Source organism: Canis lupus, chromosome 2, assembly GCF_048164855.1.
Source record: "Canis lupus baileyi chromosome 2, mCanLup2.hap1, whole genome shotgun sequence".
Taxonomy (NCBI): Eukaryota; Metazoa; Chordata; class Mammalia; order Carnivora; family Canidae; genus Canis; species Canis lupus.
In genome coordinates this window covers 37,853,703-37,874,927 of record NC_132839.1, presented here as the reverse complement: position 1 = coordinate 37,874,927, position 21,225 = coordinate 37,853,703, and the positions used below count along the sequence as shown (strand labels likewise).

The window sequence follows — 21,225 nt, the reverse complement described above, 5'->3', positions numbered from 1 at the left end:
TGGGCACAGATTCCAGTAAAATTATGGGCAAAGGTTATGAAGCAAGTAGTAAGCACAACCCCGGTATTTAGGGTCTGACTCTGAGAACTAGGGCTCTGGCTATAAAGTGCAGCTGCCCAAGCAAATGTCTGAACCAGGACATGCCACTAGGTGGCAGAAGAATTCCACTATCACTATTTACCTTGTATTTGGAATTTAATCTTTACCCAGATAAGGGGGCTTTAGGGGAGGATTCTTGATCTATATGGGTCAGGAGAGGTGGCTGCAGTGCAGATGATCCCGATCCATATGAAGAGAGCAGTAACTTCAGGAAAGTCTTCCTGTGTACACCACTCTGGTTTGTGCATGAATTTCTTTCCCCAAAGCACTCAGGTGGATTCAGTCCTTGGTTGTCTTCCCTCCCACACCAGTTCCACACCCAGGAGTTGACTATAGTTATTTAGGAATCCTCAGAGATTATCAGCTAACTTCCCCTGTATGTTAGGATTTATGCCCCCCTACCCAACCAGGAACCTCCTGGTTGCCTCCCCATTAAACCTCCATGTCAGTAGTAATGCATCTCCCTCCTTTTCCACCACTACCTGTGATCTGCAGGATCCCAGTGCATCCCCGTGTTTTCTTTACCCTGTTATAAGTCTAGATGTTTTTCAAGGAAAATTTCCATCTCAGTATCAGTGTGTTGATGAAACCCGCAACTCCTGAGCCGCTGGACACCTACCATGGGCCCCATAACTGACAAATACCCCATTGGCTAATTGATCCACGTAGCTGAGAAACCTGGATACTTGTGGTGTGCTGCAAGAAGATCGTCCTCCTTCCCCATGTAACCTTAAGGAGAAAAGTCTGCTTCAAATTGCAACTTAATAATCTGTGCCATTCAATTAATCTGTGGAGGTCTTATACACTCATCTACAAAATGGGAATAATAATCCCCACTTTGAAGCACTATTGTGAGGATTAAATAAGATGAGGTATACAGGTTCTTTCTGATTCAGCCTCCCTGACTTGTGAAGTTTTACTTTTAAATTAAGGACATCTTCACAATCATTGCATCATTATGATGAATATAGGACTGTCCTTGGGAAAGGCTCATTACTGTGGTTTCTACTATCACTGGTAGTAATCTTGATGTTTAAGTCTATTTAGAGAATATGGTAAAACTTGGCTCCTAGTCATCTAGAGTAAAAATGAGAATAAAGACAAACACTTTCATGTTATGCTGAAAGTATATTTATATATATAGATATAGATATTTATTTTTCTGCAGACAGCTTTTACTGATGAGTCATTTTAATGTTCAAAGAACAGACTATTTCAATACTACATAATCTGTACCAGAATGAGATGGATAGCTTCTCAATTCATTTCACAAAGCCAGCACAACTCTGATACCAAAACATAACAGTTATAACACAAAACAGAGAATCACAGATCTCACTTAAAAATACAGATGCCAAAATACCAAATAGAACAGTAGCCAATTGAAATCAACACCACATGAAAATGTACAAAGCTTTGGCAGATACCAAGTTGATCCAAATTGAAATCCAAACTTACACACATAGAACCGGAACATAAACACCAGAAACAAAAGGCCCCCCCCACCCCACCCTGTCAGTGGCCTCTGGCCAGGAACCCAAAGGAATGAGATATCTGCAGAAGGAACCACATTAGCGGGGAGGGGAACTGCTGGTGGGGTCACCGGCATTATCACCGGATCCAGGCTCATCCTCATCCAAATCTTCAGCTTCACACTCTGCCAGCGCTTCAAAGTACTGCAAAGGCCAGCACCGTGGATCTCTCTTATGGAGCTTGGCCAAAAACCTCAAAACAAGCATCTTGCTGGTTTCTAGGAATGCTCGGGGGCCCCAGAGGAATTCATATTCTGCTGGCTCAGTATAGGGGATTCGTCTGTACTCTAGGTACTTCTGCCTTACAAATACTTCAGTGATGAGTTTCTTTGTATTTCCGAAGAGAGCATGTGTCTCTCGGACATCCAACCCAAGCCTGTACAGAAAACTAAAGATCATGTCCTCCCTGACACAATTGCCTTTCATAAAAATGAGACTCAGGACCACCATCAGGAGACCTAACTTGGGCCTGTCTAAATAGGATGCCACTGGTTCACCCCTATGGTGTCCCAGCTTGTTGATGATAATATAAGAGTGGTTTTCAGGATCAATTTCTTTCAATTGATAACCAAAGACACACTCCAGCTTATTGTTGGCACGATTGATGATATCCAAGCACTCATCTTTATATTCACGGATGATGAATTTCACCATCTCTGAGCGCTTAATGGGCACCTTGGCTTGGTCCTTGACCAAGAGGAACTGCACCAATGCATTTGCTCTCTCATCCAAGGGAGACAATGGCTGAGTCTCCAACTTGGGGTCATTCTGGGTGACACCAAATCCCTGAGAGAGATTGGTGAACTCAGAGATAATCAGGGGCTGAGGGCTACCTGGGCTTTCCCAGAGACCCAGGGCCCTGGAAGTGCTTGGGCCCTCCCAGGCACTCAGAGCCCAAGTTGTGCTGGGTCCTTCCCAGCCACTCAGGATGCGGGAGGTGCTCGGGCCCTCCCAGCCACTCAGGCCACGGGAGGTACTCGGGCCCTCCCAGTCACCAAGGACCTGGATAGAGTTTTCAACCTCCCAGTCATTCAAGTTCAGATTTTCCCAGGGTCTTGGTGCCTGCCAGTCACGCAGGGGCAGCACTTGGCCACTGCTGTCCTCTTCAGTATTCAGATGTTTCTTCTTCCGAGTGGCTTTTCCAGAGCGACGGGGAGGCTCAGCAGGGGTCTTCGAGGCCTCTTGAGTAGTGGCCATTGCCTTGGGGGCAGCTGCCGTAGCCATCAGGATGGTAGGCACTGCCTGGGATGCTTTTGAAGCATTCACACTGGGTTGTGGAACCCATGGAACTGCAGGCAGGGCCTCCATGCAGGCAAATGGATCCTGCAGAGCAAGTGGCAGTGACTTTGGGGTCTCTGAGGGCGCAGATGGGCCCTGAAAGGCATTAGAAGAGGCAGGCTGGAACCGGGAGGTAGTTGGAAAGACCCTTGAAGTGGCAGTGAAGGTCTCCGAAGTGGCAGGCAAGTTTTTCCAGGCAGTTGGCAGGTGTGCTCGTGCAGCTGACACTGCCTTTGGAGCACAAAAAGTGGCAGCAAAGATCATGCGATCCTTCGAAGGAGCCCTACGTTCCTTTGAAGAGGTCCTGCGTTCCTTTGAAGAGGTCCTGCGTTCTATTGAGGAGGCCCTGGATTCTCCCGATGGAGTCATCAGTGATTTAGCGGAGCCCATGGGAAAATTTGCTGCCGCTAAGGGAGCTCCGGGCTGGCCCTGCAAGGCTGCTGGGGGGCCTTGCCAGGAGGGCTGGAGTTGCAAGGTGGGCAGCTCTGCTTGCGGGCCCGTGGGCTGGGCCTGCTGGGTGGGTAGCTGGATTTGCAGGGCCTTTTGGGAGGCCGGGACCCCCTGAAAGGGCTGCTCCAGCTGAACCACTGGTGGGCCCTGCCTCTGGGCCTCCTGGGTGGGCACTGGCTGCCAGAACTGCCCAGGGGCCTTGGAAGCCTGCCAGGCAAGAGCCTGGGCTTGCTGCACCTCCTGGAATTCCATCGATGTCGGCAGCTCGTGTGGCACTGGGGCTTGGCCTTTGGGGGCCTGCCAGATGATGGGAGGGCAGTGCACAGCCTGTGGAGCAGACAGGGGGGCCGACAGCACAGCCTGGGGTGCCTGCGGGCCAGCGGGGGGCGCCGTGGGCACCTGTGTTGCTGCTGGAGCAGTGGGCACCTGCGGTGCCGCCCGCACCTGTGGAGCTGCCCGCACCTGCGGGGTGGGCAGCCTAGCCTGCGGTGCCTGCCGCAACGGTGGCGGGGGTGGCAGAGCCTGCCAGAGTGGCGGTGGGGTGGCCAGGACCTGTGGGGCAGGCCGGATGGGCGGCGGTGCCTGGCGGATCAGCGGCGGTGCCTGACGTATCGGGGGCGGGGCCTGGCGCACCGGCGGAGGACCAGGTCGGATGGGTGGTGGGCCCGGGCGGATGGGTGGTGGGCCCTGGCGCACGGGTGGAGGTGCCTGCCAGGCAATGGTCGGAGCCTGCCAGGTGACCTGCGTGGCCTGCCAAGCCAGAGGCGTGGCTTGCCAGCCTTGTGGCGGGGCTTGCCATCCTGGCGAGGTGGCCTGCCAACCCGGGGGTGTGGCCAGCTGCGCCGGCGGGGCCTGCGGGCCCTGGGGAACCTGCGGAGGAGCCCTTATAACCTGAGACTGGATTTGCAGAATCAGAGGCTGAGCCTGTGGGGCCCAAGAAGCCAGAGGCTGAGCAGGTGGGGCCGCTGGCTGCGCCATCGGGGCTCCTGAAGCTGCAGGCTGGGTAATCGGAGCTCTCGAACCTGGAGGATGAATCATCAGGACTCCGGGACCAGGAGGCTTGGCCATCGGGGCTCCCGGAGGCGGAGGCTGGGTCATCAGGGCTCCTGGGGGCGGAGGCTGGGCCATCGGGGCTCCCGGAGCAGGAGGCTGGACCATCAGGACTCCTGGAGTCAGAGGCTGGGCCATCAGGACTCCCGGAGTCGGAGGCTGGGCCATCGGGGTCCCCGGAGGGGGAGGATGGGCCATCGGTGTCCCCGGAGGGGGAGGGTGAGCCATCGGTGTCCCCGGAGGGGGAGGATGCGCCATCGGTGTCCCCGGAGGGGGAGGATGCACCATCGGGGTCCCCGGAGGGGGAGGATGGGCCATCGGGGTCCCCGGAGGGGGAGGGTGGGCCAGCGGGGTCCCCGGAGGGGGAGGGTGGGCCATCGGTGTCCCCGGAGGGGGAGGATGGGCCATCGGGGCTCCGGGAGCTGAAGGATGCATCATCAGGACTCCCGGAGTCGGAGGCTGGGCTATCGGGGCTCCGGGAGGGGGAGGATGGATCATCAGGACTCCGGGAGTCGGAGGCTTGCCCATCGGGCCTCCCAGAGGGGGAGCCTGGACCATCGGGCCCCCAAGGGCTGGAGGTTGGGCCATCGGAGCCACTGGGGTAGGCGGCTGGCCCTGTGGGGCCTCCCAAGCAGGCTGAGGTGCCTGCCAAGCGGCCAGTGAAGCCTGCAAATCAATCGGAGGTGGATCCCAAGGGACTGGTGGAGCCCGAGAGGAGGCGGGCGGAGCCCGCATCAGAACCGTAGGGCGGCTATAGACCGGAGGCTTAGGGGCCTCGGCCGGGGGACTCGAATCACCCAAATTCTTACTTAGCTGCGACATGTCCCTTTGCTCTGACAGCTGGTGGGCCTTTTCCTCCGACAGCTGCTGGGCCTTTTCCTCCAGAGAGAAGAGAATGCCTACGTGGCTGATCAGAGGATCCCTCCCTGCTGACTGGTGAATAGGAAGTAAGTGCCCTTAGCTCTGCAGCTTTCCGCAGTAAGGAGGAGGGGGGAAGGGGGCTCAATCCCGCCCCTTCCCCGCCCCCGACCACCACAAGTGGATAGTGCAGAGGGGCGTCTACCAGAAATCCTGGCTGACACAAGATCCCTTCTCACTCTGTCCAGTCCCCTAATGCAGCCTGGTGAGACTTACCATGGATGAGTTTTCACAGAGGAGTGACAGGAACAGACCTATGTTTTAGAAATCACTGTACTGCAGTATAGAGTAGGAACAGACCACTGGTAACATGGAAGGCATCCATGAGGGGGGAGATGGTGTGGTTTGAGCTCAGATACAGCAAAATCGGAGCCAGAGGATAAAATAAATGCATATATGTATATGAGAGATTCAGGAATCATAATGGGTAGCTATTATAATTTAATGCAAAAGAGATGGAGAACACATATAAGTCTGTCCTGGGAAAGTGGGGAATTGCTGGTGTAGTTAATTCTTTTAGGGACACAGTAGGAAGCATGTAGGAAGAGAGATTCATGAGTATTGATTGGGACATGGACATTTGCAGTGCTGTGGGACTACTAAGGAGAGATGCTCTATAGACCATCTTGTATGATGGCTTCGGATTCAAAAGAAAACTGAAATGGGAGTTAAGGTACTTCTGAACTGTAGGAGTGAATGCAGTTGCAAAAGAAGTGTTTAGAGTGACACGCCTGAGCTATGTCTTGAAGAATACAGACATTTTTAGACACAAGCAGAGAAGAGGAATCGTAAAGACTACAGAAAGAAATCATAGGAATTCAATTACTGCAGACATCAATAGAAGACATCAATTTTAGTACCAGGAAAATTTCCTGTGGAATGGCTGGGACAAAAGAACATGGTGGGTTCCTTAGTGCTATTTATCAGTTACAGAGCAAGAAAGAAATCATAAAAAAGAAAGCAAAAAATGCACTAGAAAACAATAACATGAGTGAATAAATAGATATAAGATTAATATATAGGAAAAATGGATGAAGAATAAAGTACAAAATTTCAGGGAAATCTACTCATGAACAAAATCAGTTTAAAAATTAGATATATTTACAGATAAAACAGAAGACATCAATATTATTGGATATATACTATAGTATACTACTATACTACTTCCCATTGACAGGAAGTGACAGTCTCAGTTCTAGTTGGTTGGTTTCCTAAAAATATCCAAAATACTAAATAGCAAGAATGTTTAGTTTAAAGCAGATGGCTTTCACCTAGGGCAAGTCCAGAAAGATACCATGAAAGATACCACAAGGGGGCAGAAGAGAATGATGAAGGCCATACCCTACTCCTCTTGAGGCACCCTTAGTTGATGTTCCTCAAATTTGTTAATTTATTAATTTCAATCAGGACATAAACACACTCACAAGGTTATTATTGCACCAAATAATGAAGGAATAATTTCAGAGTGAGGTTTCAATGTTTTATTTTCTGGCAACTGAAGAGATTCAGAATCAGTGTTTGTGTTTTGTTTTTTTAAAAAAAGATTTTATTTATTTATTCATGAGAGAGACAGAGAGAGAGTCAGAGACACAGGCAGGGGGGAGAAGCAGACTCCATGCAGGGAACCTGATATGGGACTCGGTCCCGGATCTCCAGGATCACCCCTGAGCCAAAGGCAGATGCCCAACCCCTGAGCCACCCAGGTGTCCTGCAGATTCAGTTTTATTGTCCCTAGGAACATCTTCCTTTTCAAAGACAAGCATCTTTTTCATTGTGCGTAATATGTCACTCCCATATATACCCACAAAGCTACTTCTACAGAATGGATATCCCCATGCTTCATGGCTTCCAAGTCCCTCTTATGCATTAATAGTCCACATAAGACTTCTTATTTTGGTAGGGGTTTGGAACCACTTTAGAGGGACTGACTCTAGACATATAACCTTGGTGTTCCTCTATCACCAGTCCTGACACATGACAGTTACTGGCTATGGATGGCTTTGGGAAATTGAGTTCATTTTTCAGCCTATGACATTTCTACCCTCAATAAAATATAGTTGCTTCTTCTCTAATTAAAATGTATAGTTTTCTGAGAGATTATTTTACTTATCCTTTCTTTTTCAGTATTATGGAAGATTTAACCTTCAGTTCACCATGCTGTGAGTCATCCTACCCAGTAAATGGCTACTAGTAGGTCTCAACTGTCCTCACTGATTTTGTGTGGCAACACTATTCATTGCCACCCAATGTGAACTCCTACTAAGTTCGTTACATATAAGGATGCTCAGTTTATGTCCAAAAGTGATACAGAAACAAAAAGAAAGTATCAGGAATTAAAAAATTAGTGTCATTTGGAATGGAAAGTAGTCAAGTTTTACATTTGCATCTGTGTTTCCTTGGTAGCATTGTTTGGTAGAGAAAAATGTGGGTAGAAGTAAGTATTTAGCTATTCTGGTGGGACTAATAATGATAGATGAAATAGGTTTATGCTTCCTTGGGAAATCTGCCTATTTTAGATAATCAGTACTCTCAGATCCACACCACTTGAAAACCTAGCTACTTACACCTACACATTACCTCCTCCCAACATCCAATACACCTGAGAAACCAAGGAATATATAACTACCTTGTAAAGATTGACTGCTTTAATAACAGTAAAACCCAAAACTGTGCTGAGTACAGTGGGAAATTTGGACTACATGCTTTAAATCAGTCTCTCAAAATCTGCCTTCTCTTTATGGGATCTTTGAGCTTTCTGAAGCCCTACCTTCTGTGTGTATGCTCTTCCACTTTTATGCCTCTGAACCAAGTCTTATCAAAATTTCCTTTCCTTGCATCTCTATGAAACAGCTTAAAAACTCAAGGTGAGGAGAAAGCAAAAGGCAAATATATACCAAAAATCCATGGGATGTAGATGTCTGTCTTCTAATATAAAAGACTTGCAGTATTTCCATAAGTATATAACAAAAGGATAACACAAGTAATTAAAAAATTGGGGGAAGGAGAACTGAGGATAGACAAATAGAAGTAGGAAAATCATTGGGTCAGGTATACTAAAATATTTTTAAAAGAATCCGTTTATTTATTAATGAGAGACACAGAGAAAGAGAGAGGCAGAGACACAGGCAGAGGGAGAAGCAGGCTCCATGCAGGGAGCCCAACGTGAGACTCGATCCTGGGTTTCCAGGATCAGGCCCTGGGCTGAAGGCAGCTCTAAAAAGCTGAGCCACCCAGGCTGCCTTAAAATTTCATATATTTCTTTACTCTCTGATTCAACACCAGAGCCTCCATGCAGATTGGAACCTTGTTTTGTTCACTCTTATATACCCTGTTCACTTTTACATGCCCGTTCAGCCTGAATAGCCATTAAAAAAATAAAACTGTGAAATTAGGAGAAGTACATATTTTTCACTCCTAAATAGTTGTTAGACATAGTGTAAATATTTCTGAGTGGGCAAAATAATTTGTTATGATTTTCAAAAAGTCTAAAATTATTTATTTATGAAATGACTTTTATTAAGAATTAAGTATGTGCCCAACACTGATATGAGCAATGCTACAGAGGAATATCTGACACCAAATATTATTGACACATAAAGATATTGACATTGTATTTTCAGTACAATAAAGTGTTACTGTTTGCATTGTTTAAAATTAATACTGGTCGTATTTGATGCAAATAACTGAGGAGTCACTTATGCCTGAACTGTGGGCAGATGGAGGTGTAATGCTGGCAGTAGTAATACAAATAAAATAAAACAAAGCTGTGGGAGAGATTCATGAGTATTCTCCATGTCTGAGTATACTCAGACAGACTGAGGGAATATAAAAAATAGTGAAAGGGAATAAAGGGGAAAGGAGAAAAAATGAGTGGGAAATATCAGAAAGAGAGACAGAACATGAAAGACTCCTAACTCTGGGAAACGAACTAGGGGTGGTGGAAGGGGAGGTGGGCGGGGGGTGGGGGTGACTGGGTGACAGGCACTGAGATGGGCACTTGATGGGATGAGAACTGGGTGTTATTCTATATGTTGGCAAATTGAACACCAATAAAAAATAAATTTAAAAAAACCTGCACATAAACTTAAAAAAAAATAAGACAAGCTTCCAATGCTTATGCTTGTTCCAATTTAATAAAAAATACTTTTCCAGCAAGAGCATAAAGATTTGGGGGCTCGTCTTAAAAAAAATAAAAGCAAAAACAAAAACGAAAACAAAAAACCAGGATGTATCAGATATGTAAGGCATTTGAAATAAAAATTGCACGGAATTTATTAAAATAGTATAACTATTATTTATTGAATGCTTAAGTGTGGTCAAATAGTATTCTAAAAGTATACACTGTACATTCCTCACAAAATCCACAAGTGTTTGGCCTCACTTTACACATCAAGAAATTGAGGCTTAGGATGGAAATTAACTTGTCACAGATTTGGCAATGTATTGCCGAATCTGGAATTAGAGCCTAATCTATTAATTTCCTAAAGCCAATATTCCTAACCATTAGACCAGTGTTGCCAAAATATTTTTTCCAAAATTTTTTAGCTTTAGATATAATTAACATAAAATGAAATGCATAGGTCTACAGTATTCTGATTAGTGAGCTTTGTCATGAAGTAGCCATCTCTCAAAACAAAGTAAAGAACATTTTCTTTATCAAATAAAGATCCAACATGTCTTTTCTCAGACAATTCCTTTATGTCTAAAGGCAACAACTTTCTGATTTCTCTTGCCTTATATCAGTTTTGCCTATTCTCAAATTTCATATAAGTGGAATAAGTATGGTGTGTATTATTTTTTTTGCAGAGATTCAACAGTTTTTTAAAAAGATATAAACATATTTTTGGATGCATAGGAAGTTTGTCATATGTTTTAATGCTGACTAGAATTCCATTTTACTTCATTGCACCTGTTAATCTATTACTTGTTGACCTTTGGGATATTCATAATTTGGGGTTAATCTAAAAAAAAACCTGCTTTGACAATTCTTTTAAAAGTCTTTTTAGAGGGGTGGCTGGGTGGCTCAGCAATTGAGCGTCTGCTTTCGGCTCATGGTGTGATCCTGCTATCTGAGATCGAGTCCCACATTGGGATCCTTGTAGGGAGCCTGCTTCTCCCTCTGCCTGTGTCTCTGTCTCTTTGCTTATCTTTTTAAACTTTTAATTCTAGTACAGTTAACTTACAATGTTATATTAGTTTCAGATGTACAGTGTAGTAATTCAACAATTCCATACATCACCCACTGCTCATCAGGACAAGTGCACTCCTTAATTCCCTTTACCTGTTTCACTCATCCCCCTGCCACTTCCAGTCTGGTAACTATCAGTTTGTTCTCCATAGTTATGCTGAGTGAAATAAGTCAATCGGAGAAGGACAAACATTATATGGTCTCATTCATTTGGGGACTATAAAAAATAGTGAAAGGGAATAAAGGGGAAAGGAAAAAAAATGAGTGGGAAATATCAGAAAGGGAGACAGAACATGAGAGACTCCTAACTCTGGGAAATGAATAAGGGGTAGTGGAAAGGGAGGTGGGCGGGGGGTTGGGGTGACCGGGTGATGGGCACTGAGGGGGGCACTTGATGGGATGAGCACTGGGTTTTATGCTGTATGTTGGCAAATTGAACTCCAATAAAAAATAAGATGTGTACTTATCTTTATAAGAAACTGTAACAGTTCTCCATATTTGAATTAGACCATTTTACATTCTACCAGAATATATGAGAATTCCAGGTGCTCAATAGCCTTACAAAATGTTGTGTTACCAGCCTTTTTGATTTTGGTCATTCAAGTGGATGTGAAATGGTGATAATAAAATTTTACACTTCTATTAGCAGTGGATGAGAGTGATAGCTGCTCCATGTCCTTACCAAAATTTATATAATTGACCATTTTTTATTATAGGCAGCCCATTGGACAAAGCAAAATAATATATCATTATGTTTGTTTATAAATAGGCTATTTTTTAGAGCAGTTGTAGGTTTACAAAAAAACTTGAGGGGAAGAATTGAGAGTTCCTATATATCTTAAGCCCCTACCACACGTATACCCACAACTTCTCCTGCTATCAATAACTTGCACCTGAGCGGTACATTTGTTACAATCCATGAAACCTACATTGACACAACATTATCATCTAAAGTCTATAGTTTACATTAGGGTTCCCTCTTGGAATTATATATTCTGTGGGTTTCGACAAATATATATGACATATTATATGTCACCACCGTTATAACATCATACAGAAAAATTTCACTACCCTAAAAATCCTCTGTGCTCTACCTATTCACCCACCCTCCGCCAAACTCCTGCAAACACTGACCTTTTATTTATTTTATTTTTTTAATAATAAATTTATTTTTTATTGGTGTTCAATTTACCGACATACAGAATAACACCCAGTGCTCATCCCGTCAAGTGCCCCCCTCAGTGCCCGTCACCCATTGACCTTTTAAACGCCCTCATAGATTTGTATTTTCCAGAGCGTCATTTGCTTTGGAATGATACAGTGTGTAAACTTTTATGATTGTTTTTTTTTTCACTTACTGACATGCTTTTAAGGTTTCTCCATGTCTTTTCATGGCTTGATAGCTTATTTCATTTTTAGCTTTGAATAATATTCTACTGTCTAGATGTAAGTCTATCTATCCACCTACCTATCTTGGTTGCTTCCAAGTTTTGGAAAATATGGATAAAGTTATTATAAACATCCATGTGTATATTACTTATTTTTTATTGTGGTATAACATACCACTGTATAGATTTGCCACAATTTGTTTACTAACATTCACCTATTATAAGACATCTTGATAGCTACCAAACTTGAGCAACTATGAATAAAGCTCTTATAAACATTTGTGTGAAGAATTTGTATGAACATAAGTTTTCAATTCACTTGGGTGAATAACAAGGAATAGAATTGCTAGACTGCATGATACATTAAATGTAGTTTTGTAAGAAAATGCCAAAACTGACTTCCAAGGTGGCTTACTCGAAGGCCATTTCTATATCTTCATTGTTTATTTCACTCCATTTTCCATTTCTTAAATTGGCTTGCCTCTTTATTGTTGATTTTAACAGAAATAACATTATCTAGATTTTCTTTTTCCTCATTTGCCAGTTTGACTAAATTCTGCTTTTATGGATTTTTTTCAACTTCATTTAAGTTGTCAAGTTTTAAAGTTAAAGTTGTCAATCTCCCTTTATTAACAATCTGTTAATTGCTAAAAAGTTTAACAATTTCTTTTTACTAGATGGACAGTAATAAAATATACCTTTATTATTATGTCAATGCCTGTATAATATGTAGTATTCTCTTTCTTTCATTCCTGATATGAGTGATTTGATTTCTTTGTCTCTTTTGGTTTTTTTCTTTTATTAGCTTTTCTAGGGGTTACCAGTTCTCTTATTCTTTCCAAAGAAAAAATGATTGACGTGTAATTTTCTCTATTGTTGGTGTGTTTTCTATCTCACTGATTTCGGCTTTTCTTTCTATTCTATATATTCTACTTGCTTCATTTTTTAATTTTTTTTCTACATTATTAGTATGCAAGCTTAGGTCATTTATTTTAAATATTTCCTCTTTTGTAAAATAGTCATTAAAGTTATAAATTTCTCTTTCAGTCTTAATTGCAGCAGCATTTTACAAATTTTAGAATGTCATGTTTTTATTATTATTCACTTTGAAATATTTTACAGTTTTATTTTGGATTTCTTATTTGATTTATGGGTTATGTAGAAGTATGTTGTTTAATTTCCAAACATTTGGATATTTTATATATATTTTCATAATGTTAGCTGTTACTTTAATTCCAAAGTGACCAAATAATATATACAATAAGATCAAGTTATTTAAATATATGAAAGTTTGAATTTAACTACCAGTAAAGGGTTTATTTTTTTAAAAAATATTCTTTTTTTAATAAATTTACTTTTTACTGGTGTTCAATTTGTCAACATACAGAATAACACCCAGTGCTCATCCCGTCAAGTGCCCACCTCAGTGCCCACCACCCAGTCACCCCCACCCCCCGCCCACCTCCCCTTACACCACCCCTAGTTCATTTCCCAGAGTTAGGAGTCTTTCATGTTCTGTCTCCCTTTCTGAGATTTTCCACTTATTTTTTCTCCTTTCCCCTTTTGTTATTATATGAATTACTCAAAGAAATGTGTTAGAATCTTCAATATGGCCATAATTTGTCTATTTCTTCCCTTAGGCAATTTAATATAATAGACTGCAAGATCTTTATTAAGTTACACATATTATGAGTATGAGTATGTCTTTGGTTTGGCCTCTTCTTTCAAGCTTTTATTTAAATTCTAGTAAGTTAATATATACAGTACAATATTAGGTTCAGATATAGAATTTACAGACAACACCTGGTACTATAGCAACAAGTGCCCTTCTTTTTTTTTAACAAGTGCCCTTCTTAATACCCAACACAATTTAACCCATCCCCTGCCCACCTCCCCTCCAGTAACCTTAAGTTTGTTCTCTATAGTTAAGAGTCTGTTTTCTGGTTTGCCTCTTTTTATTCCCCTATGTTCATACTTTTTTTCCTTAAATTTCACATATGAGTGAAAACATATGGTATTTGTCTTTCTCTGACTGACTTATTTTGCTTAGCATAATACACTCTAGCTCCATCCATATCATAATTAATGGCAATATTTCTTTCTTTTGATGGCTGAGTAATATTCCATTACATTATTTATAGAGAAATATATATATATGCATATATACACATTTATCTCATATATGTGTATACACACAATTTCTTCTTTATATATTCATCAGTTGAAGGATTTCTGTACTCTTTACATTATTGTTGATAATGCTGCCCTAAACATTGGGATGCATGCATCCTTTCGAATAAATATTTTCTGTATCCTTTCAGTAAATACCAAGTAGTTCAATTGCTAGATGATAGAGGAGTTTCTAGTTTGCATTTTGGAAAGAACCTCCATAGTGTTTTCCAGGGTGGCTGCACCAGTTTGCTTTCCCACCAGCAGTGTAAGGGTCTTCTCCTTTCTCCACATCCTCACCAATACCTGTTGATTCCTGTGTTGTTAAATTTAGTCATTCTGAAAGGTATGAGGTGATAATCTTATTGCAGTTTTGACTTGTATTTCCAGGATGATGAGTGATGTTGATTATCTTTTCGTATGTCTGTTAGCCATATGTATGTTTTCCTTGGAAAAAATGTCTATTCATGTCTTTTGCCCATTCTTTAACTGGATTACTTGTGTTTTTTTGAGGGGGTGTTGAATTTATAAGTTCTTTATAGATTTTGGATATTGACACTTTATCAGATGTGTAATTTGTGAATATCTCCTCCCATTCCATAGGTTGCCTTACAGTTTTGTTGATTGTTTCCTCTATTGTACAGAAACCTTTTATTTGGTGAAGTATCAATAGTTTATTTTTTGTTTTCCTTTTGTTTCCATTGCCTCTAGAGATATATCTAATAAGCTGCTAGGGCTGATGTCAAAGAGGTTACTTCCTGTGTTCTCCTCCAGGATATTGATGGTTTCCTGTCTCACACTTAGTTCTTTCATCCATTTTGATTTTATTTTTGTGTACAATGTAAGAAAGTGATCCAATTTCATTCTTTTGCATAAATTGATCCTTTCATCCTTATGGCATGTCTCCCTTAGCTCTGTAAGTACTTCTTGTCTTTTTTTAAAAAAGATTTTATTTATTTATTCATAAGAGACACACACACACAGAGAGACAGAGAGAGAGAGAAAGAGAGAGAGACAGAGAGAGAGAGTGTGTGAGAGAGGCAGAGACATAGGCAGAGGGAGAAGCAGGCTCCATGCAGGGAGCCTTATGTGGGACTCAGTCCCAAGACTCCAGGGCCATGCCCTGGGCCTAAGGCATGCACTAAACCACTGAGCCACCCAGGGATCCCCATACTTCTTGTCTTGAAGTCTACCCTGTCTGATTATCAATAGAGTCCTACTGGATTTCTTATGTTTAGTAAATATACTCTGCTTATTTGCGTTCCCATACATACACAAAATTATAATTATATAATTTATAGATTTATCATAAGGAATTGTCTCATGTGAATATGGAGGTTTACAAGTTCCAAGTTCTGCAAGGTGTATTTCCAGGCTGGAGAATCAGAGAAGTCAATGATTCAGTTCAAGTCTGAGTATGAAGGTCTGAGAACCAGCAAAGCCAATGGTGTAGTTCCAATCTGAAAGCCAGCAGATTCGAAACCCAGTAATAGCTAATGCTTCAGCTCAAGGCCAACGGGAGGAAAAAAGCCTATGTATCAGTTCAAGGTCTATTGGGCAGAAAGAATCCCCTCTTACGTGGAGAAGAGTAGACTTTTTGCTATATTCAGTCCTTCAACTGATTGTGTGAGACCCATCCACATTATGGAGAATGATCTGCTTTATTCAGTCTATTGATTCTAAAACACCCTCACAGAAACACCCAGAATATTGTTTGGCCAAATATCTGGGGATGCTGTGGCCCAGCCAAGTTCACACATAAAATTAACAATCACAATTAAGTTGTAATTTTATTCAATATTAATCCATTCTACTAATTTCTGCTTTTTTCTTAGAATACCTAGCCAACTAACATTTTTTTATATTTTTTTATTTTTTATTGGAGTTCAATTTGTCAACATATAGCATAACACCCAGTGCTCATCCCACCAAGTGCCCCCCTCAGTGCCCATCACCCAGTCACCCAACCCCCCCGCCCACCTCTACCCCTTGTTCGTTTCCAAGAGTTAGGAGTCTCTCATGTTCTGTCACCCTCACTGATATTTTCACTCATTTTCTCTCCTTTCTCCTTTATTCCCTTTCACTATTTTTTATATTCCCCAAATGAATGAGACCATAAAATGTTTGTCCTCCGATTGGCTTACTTCACTCAGCATAATACCCTCCAGTTCCATCCATGTTGAAGCAAATGGTGGGTATTGAATGGATAAAGAAGATGTGGTCTATGTATACAATGGAATATTACTCAGCCATTAGAAACGACAAATACCTGCCAACTAACATTTAATGTAATTACTGATAGGGTAGAATAAAAGTCTATTATATTGGTATTTTTCTTCCACATATGCAATCTATTTTTAGTTTTCCATTTATGATTAATAAAATATTTAGTATTCCATTGTATCTCCTGTATTTTTTATTTATTCCTTTGTTATTTTAATGGATACTCCACAGATTACAATATTCATTTAATACTGTCTACCTCAAAATACCACCTATGTCATAAATTTTGTAAGAACTTTACAACAATGTAATTTCATTTAAACTCACACCTGTGTTCTTGTCACTATTTGACCTCTATATATGCTAGAAACATATAACAACATGACTATTATTTTTACTTTAAATTACCACTTGTATGTATATATAGATATAAGTATAGATAGACAGATCTATATATTAAACCATTAATTAATATATATTAGATTATATATTAAACTAATAATTCTATATATTAAACTATAATAAACATGCACATAAATATATTGTATATTTAAATAATGTTAAAGTCCTTTACATTGTGAATTTTATTATATATGCCATTTAATATATGCTATATATACATATATGTACACATAATTTTTATATTATATGTTATGTATATGTAATACTTCTACATAGTGGTTCTGTTTATTTCTTCCTGCACATTAATATTCCATCAAGCATCGATGCCCTTCAGCCTAATACACTTTCCTCACTATTTCTGTTTTGTTTTGTTTTTTTTACCATCTTCACTCATTTTGCCAATCCCTGGCCCCCTGCCCCTAATAACCACATATCTGTTTTCTACATTTATAAGCTTGGTTCCTTTCATTTTTCACATACTAGTGAAATCATACAATACTGTCTTTCTTTGTCTTACTTATCTCACTCAGCAGAATGTCTTCAAGATACACCCATGATTCAAAATGGCAAAATTTCCTTCTTTTAGATGGCTGAATAATATTCTATTGCAAATATGCAAATACCTCACATACAGACACATACATCTTATTTTCTTTAAACATTCATCTATTCATCTATTGATAAACAATTAATTTGTTTCTGTGTCTTCTCTACTGTAAATAAAGCTGCAATGGACACAGGGGTGCAGGTATCTTTCTGACCTAGTGATTTTGTTTCCTTTAGAAGTATTCCCAGGAATGGAATTGCTAGACAATATGGTAGTTCTATTTTTACATTTTTAATTTTTTATCTTTTTTGTTTTTATTTTTGATTGTACATTTTTTGTTTTGTTTGTATATATTTAATCAGTTGTTTCCCAGACCCATATTATTGGTTCTTCAGGTTTTTTTTATTGGAGTTCAATTTGCCAACATATAGCATAACACCCAGTGCTCATCCCCTCAAGTGCCCCCTTCCGTGCCCGTCACCCAGTCACCCCCACCCCCCGCCTACCTCCCTTTCCACTACCCCTTGTTCGTTGCCCAGAGTTAGGAGTCTCTCATGTTCTGTCTCCCTTCCTGATATTTCCCACTCATTTTTCCTCCTTTCCCCTTTATTCCCTTTCACTATTTTTTATATTCCCCAAATGAATGAGACCATATAATGTTTGTCCTTCTTTGATTGACTTATTTCACTCAGCATAATACCCTCCAGTCCCATCCATGTCGAAGCAAATGGTGGGTATTTGTCTTTCTAATGGCTGAGGAATATTCTAATGTATACATATACCGCATCTTCTTTATCCATTCATCTTTCAATGGACACCGAGGCTCCTTCCACAGTTTGGCTATTGTGGACATTGCTGCTAGAAACATCGGGGTGCAGGTGTCCCGGTATTTCACTGCACATGTATCTTTGGGGTAAATCCCCAGCTGTGCAATTGCTGGGTTGTAGGGCAGATCTATTTTTAACTCTTTGAGGAACCTCCACACAGTTTTCCATTGTATATTTTTAATAGGAGTTTGATTTGCCAACAAAGATTTTACTTATTTATTTAATTGAGAGACGGGGGAACACAGAAAGAAAGGGAGAAGCAGACTCCCTGCTGAGCAGAAAGACTGATGCTGGGCTGGATAGCAGGATCCTGAGATCATGACCTGAGCCAAAAGCAGATGGTAAACCAAATGAGCCACCCAGGTGCCTCTATTTTTATATTTCTGAGGAATCTCTGTACTGTCTTCCACAGTGACTGAATCAATTTATATTCTCATCAATAGTGCATAAGTATTCTCTTTTCTCCACATTCTCATCAATAATTGTTATCTCTTTTTGTAGTAGTCCTTCTATCAGGTATAAAGTGATGTTTCAATGTGATTTCAATCTGCATTTCCCTGATTATTAGTGATGCTGAGCACTTTCTCATGTACTTGGCCATTTGTATGTCTTTTTTGGAAAAATGTCTATTCGGTTCCTCTGCCCATTTTTTAATTAAGTATTTGGGGGTTTGGCTATTAAGTTGCATGAGTTTTTTTTATAGTTTAAAGATATTAACCCATTTTTATACATATATTTTGCTAATATTTTCTCCCATCCTATAGGTTGGCTGGTCATTTTGTTGATTGTTTCTTTTGCTTTTTAGTTTGATGTAGTCCTCCTTATTTAATTTTGCTTTTGGTGTCAAAACCAAAAAATAAAATCAGAAAAACAAAGAAAAATGTTGGCAAGACCAATATCAAGGAGCTTTTTCCATGTTTTCTCCTAAGAATTTGATGGTTTCAGGTATTAAATATTTGAGACTTTAATTCATTTTGAGTCGATTTTTATATACAGTGTAAGATAGTGGTCCAATTTAAACTTTTTGCATTGTAGCTATCCAGTTTTCCCAATACAATTTATTGAAATCACTATTCTTGGCTCTCACTTTCATTCTTGAAATGTACTTTTTCTGGTGCAGCCACTCTGGAAAACTGTGTGGAGGTTCCTCAAACAGTTAAAAATAGACCTGCCCTACGACCCAGCAATTGCACTGTTGGGGATTTACCCCAAAGATACAGATGCAATTAAACGCCGGGACACCTGCACCCCGATGTTTATAGCAGCATTGACCACGATAGCCAAACTGTGGAAGGAGCCTCAGTGTCCAACGAAAGATGAATGGATAAAGAAGATGTGGTTTATGTATACAATGGAATATTACTCAGCTATTAGAAATGACAAATACCCACCATTTGCTTCAACGTGGATGGAACTGGAGGGTATTATGCTGAGTGAAGTAAGTCAGTCGGAGAAGGACAAACATTATATGTTCTCATTCATTTGGGGAATATAAATAATAGTGAAAGGGAATATAAGGGATGGGAGAAGAAATGTGTGGGCAATATCAGAAAGGGAGACAGAACGTAAAGACTGCTAACTCTGGGAAACGAACTAGGGGTGGTAGAAGGGGAGGAGGGCGGGGGGTGGGAGTGAATGGGTGCCGGGCACTGGGGGTTATTCTGTATGTTAGTAAATTGAACACCAATAAAAAATAAATTAAAAAAAAAGAAATGTACTTTTTCTGCATAGAGAATTATAGACAGACAATTTTATTTTTCCTTCCAATGCTTAGAGATGCTATCCTATTGTCTTTTGGCAATAAGGGATCATTCTAAGTGTTCTCTTGTATGTAATGTCCTTTTCCACTCAGCTACTTTTAAGAATTTGGTTGTATCTTTGGTTTTCAGCATTTTGATGGTAGACATACTGTGAGTTTATTTTGCTTATCCTAATTGGGGTTCACTGAGCTTATTGCATATGTAGGTTAATACATTTCACCATTTTCACAAAATTCTCAGCCATTATCTCTTTAAATAATTCTCCCTCACTCTAAATTCCCCTCTTCTTTTCACTCTCTTTCCTTTAAAACCAATTAACAGCTTTTTTTTTTTTTTTTCACTGAGGACTTTTCTTTACTCTTCAGCTCTGCTCCTGCATCTTCAAGCCTCAGGAGGTCTTTCTTATTCTCAATTTACCAAATCACTGTAATGTACCCAATGAAGAGTTTATGTGCACTTTGGGAGGAATTGCTAGTAGCTTTCTTTCTCTGCATGCAGCCTCCTGCATACTGTGGCTTTGTACTCAGAGAAAGATCTGTCCATCTTGAGGGGGATATGTATTAGCTTTCCTATCTTATATCAGCCTCCTCCTCATCACTATCTTGCACTCAGGGAGTAATTCATGAGTTTGTTTCATCTCCCCTGCCTTGCTCTCAGCCATTGGTATGCTACTCACATTCAGCCAGTGAGAGACTTAAAGGAGAGATTTCCCAAGTGGATTTGGACTTCTTTTAAACACCTCAGAATTTGAACCTGTCATACCAGACAAGGTGTAGTCAATAAAATTTTGTAGTGGTTTGAGTAGTTTCTCTTTATAGCCATCCATGGGGACTTTCCTTCTATATCTACATTACCCTCAGGGATTAAAGAACTAATGGGACTCTGATTTTAGGAAAGCTTTCTATTTTTGAAATTTAATTCATTTAGGTTTGTCTGTATTTTTGCTTGCTGATGTGTTTTGTAATTTATCCATATTGCTATTATGACTAGGCTAAAACATTTTGCTTCCAATTCAGAAGTGAAAGTCCTTTCCAAGTCTTTTAGTCAAAGAATCTCCAGAAAGTATAAGCAATTTCTCATTGTATGATAAACCCAAAGAACTTCTGTGATGGCCTTGCTTGAATCTGAAATTTCTTTGAAATTTCAAGACTTATATTTAAATTTTCACCCAAAGTGTATATTCCTCTTCATAATTTGATAGTATCAAAGAATAATGGTGCAAGTGACTTGATCTAGAGTCATTAAGTTTCCATATTTGTTTTAATTTCAAATGGAAGTTTGAATAACTTTACCACACTTTGCAATTAGCCTTCGAATTACATATTTGTGCCTTACGTTGTAAAGCACATAGCAGAGCATGGAAGTGTGTGATAAATAGCACTGCCATTACTTCC

General features: G+C 40.6%; 1 protein-coding gene across 1 annotated transcript; it reads right to left on the bottom strand.

Annotated features, from left to right (window-relative positions):
• Positions 1 to 1,207: 1,207 nt before the first annotated feature.
• Positions 1,208 to 5,402, bottom strand: MAGEL2 (MAGE family member L2). The gene has a single exon (XM_072795743.1). It carries the CDS (start codon positions 5,229 to 5,231, stop codon positions 1,671 to 1,673), a length of 3,561 nt encoding a protein of 1,186 aa, XP_072651844.1. The 5' UTR covers positions 5,232 to 5,402; the 3' UTR covers positions 1,208 to 1,670.
• Positions 5,403 to 21,225: the final 15,823 nt, after the last annotated feature.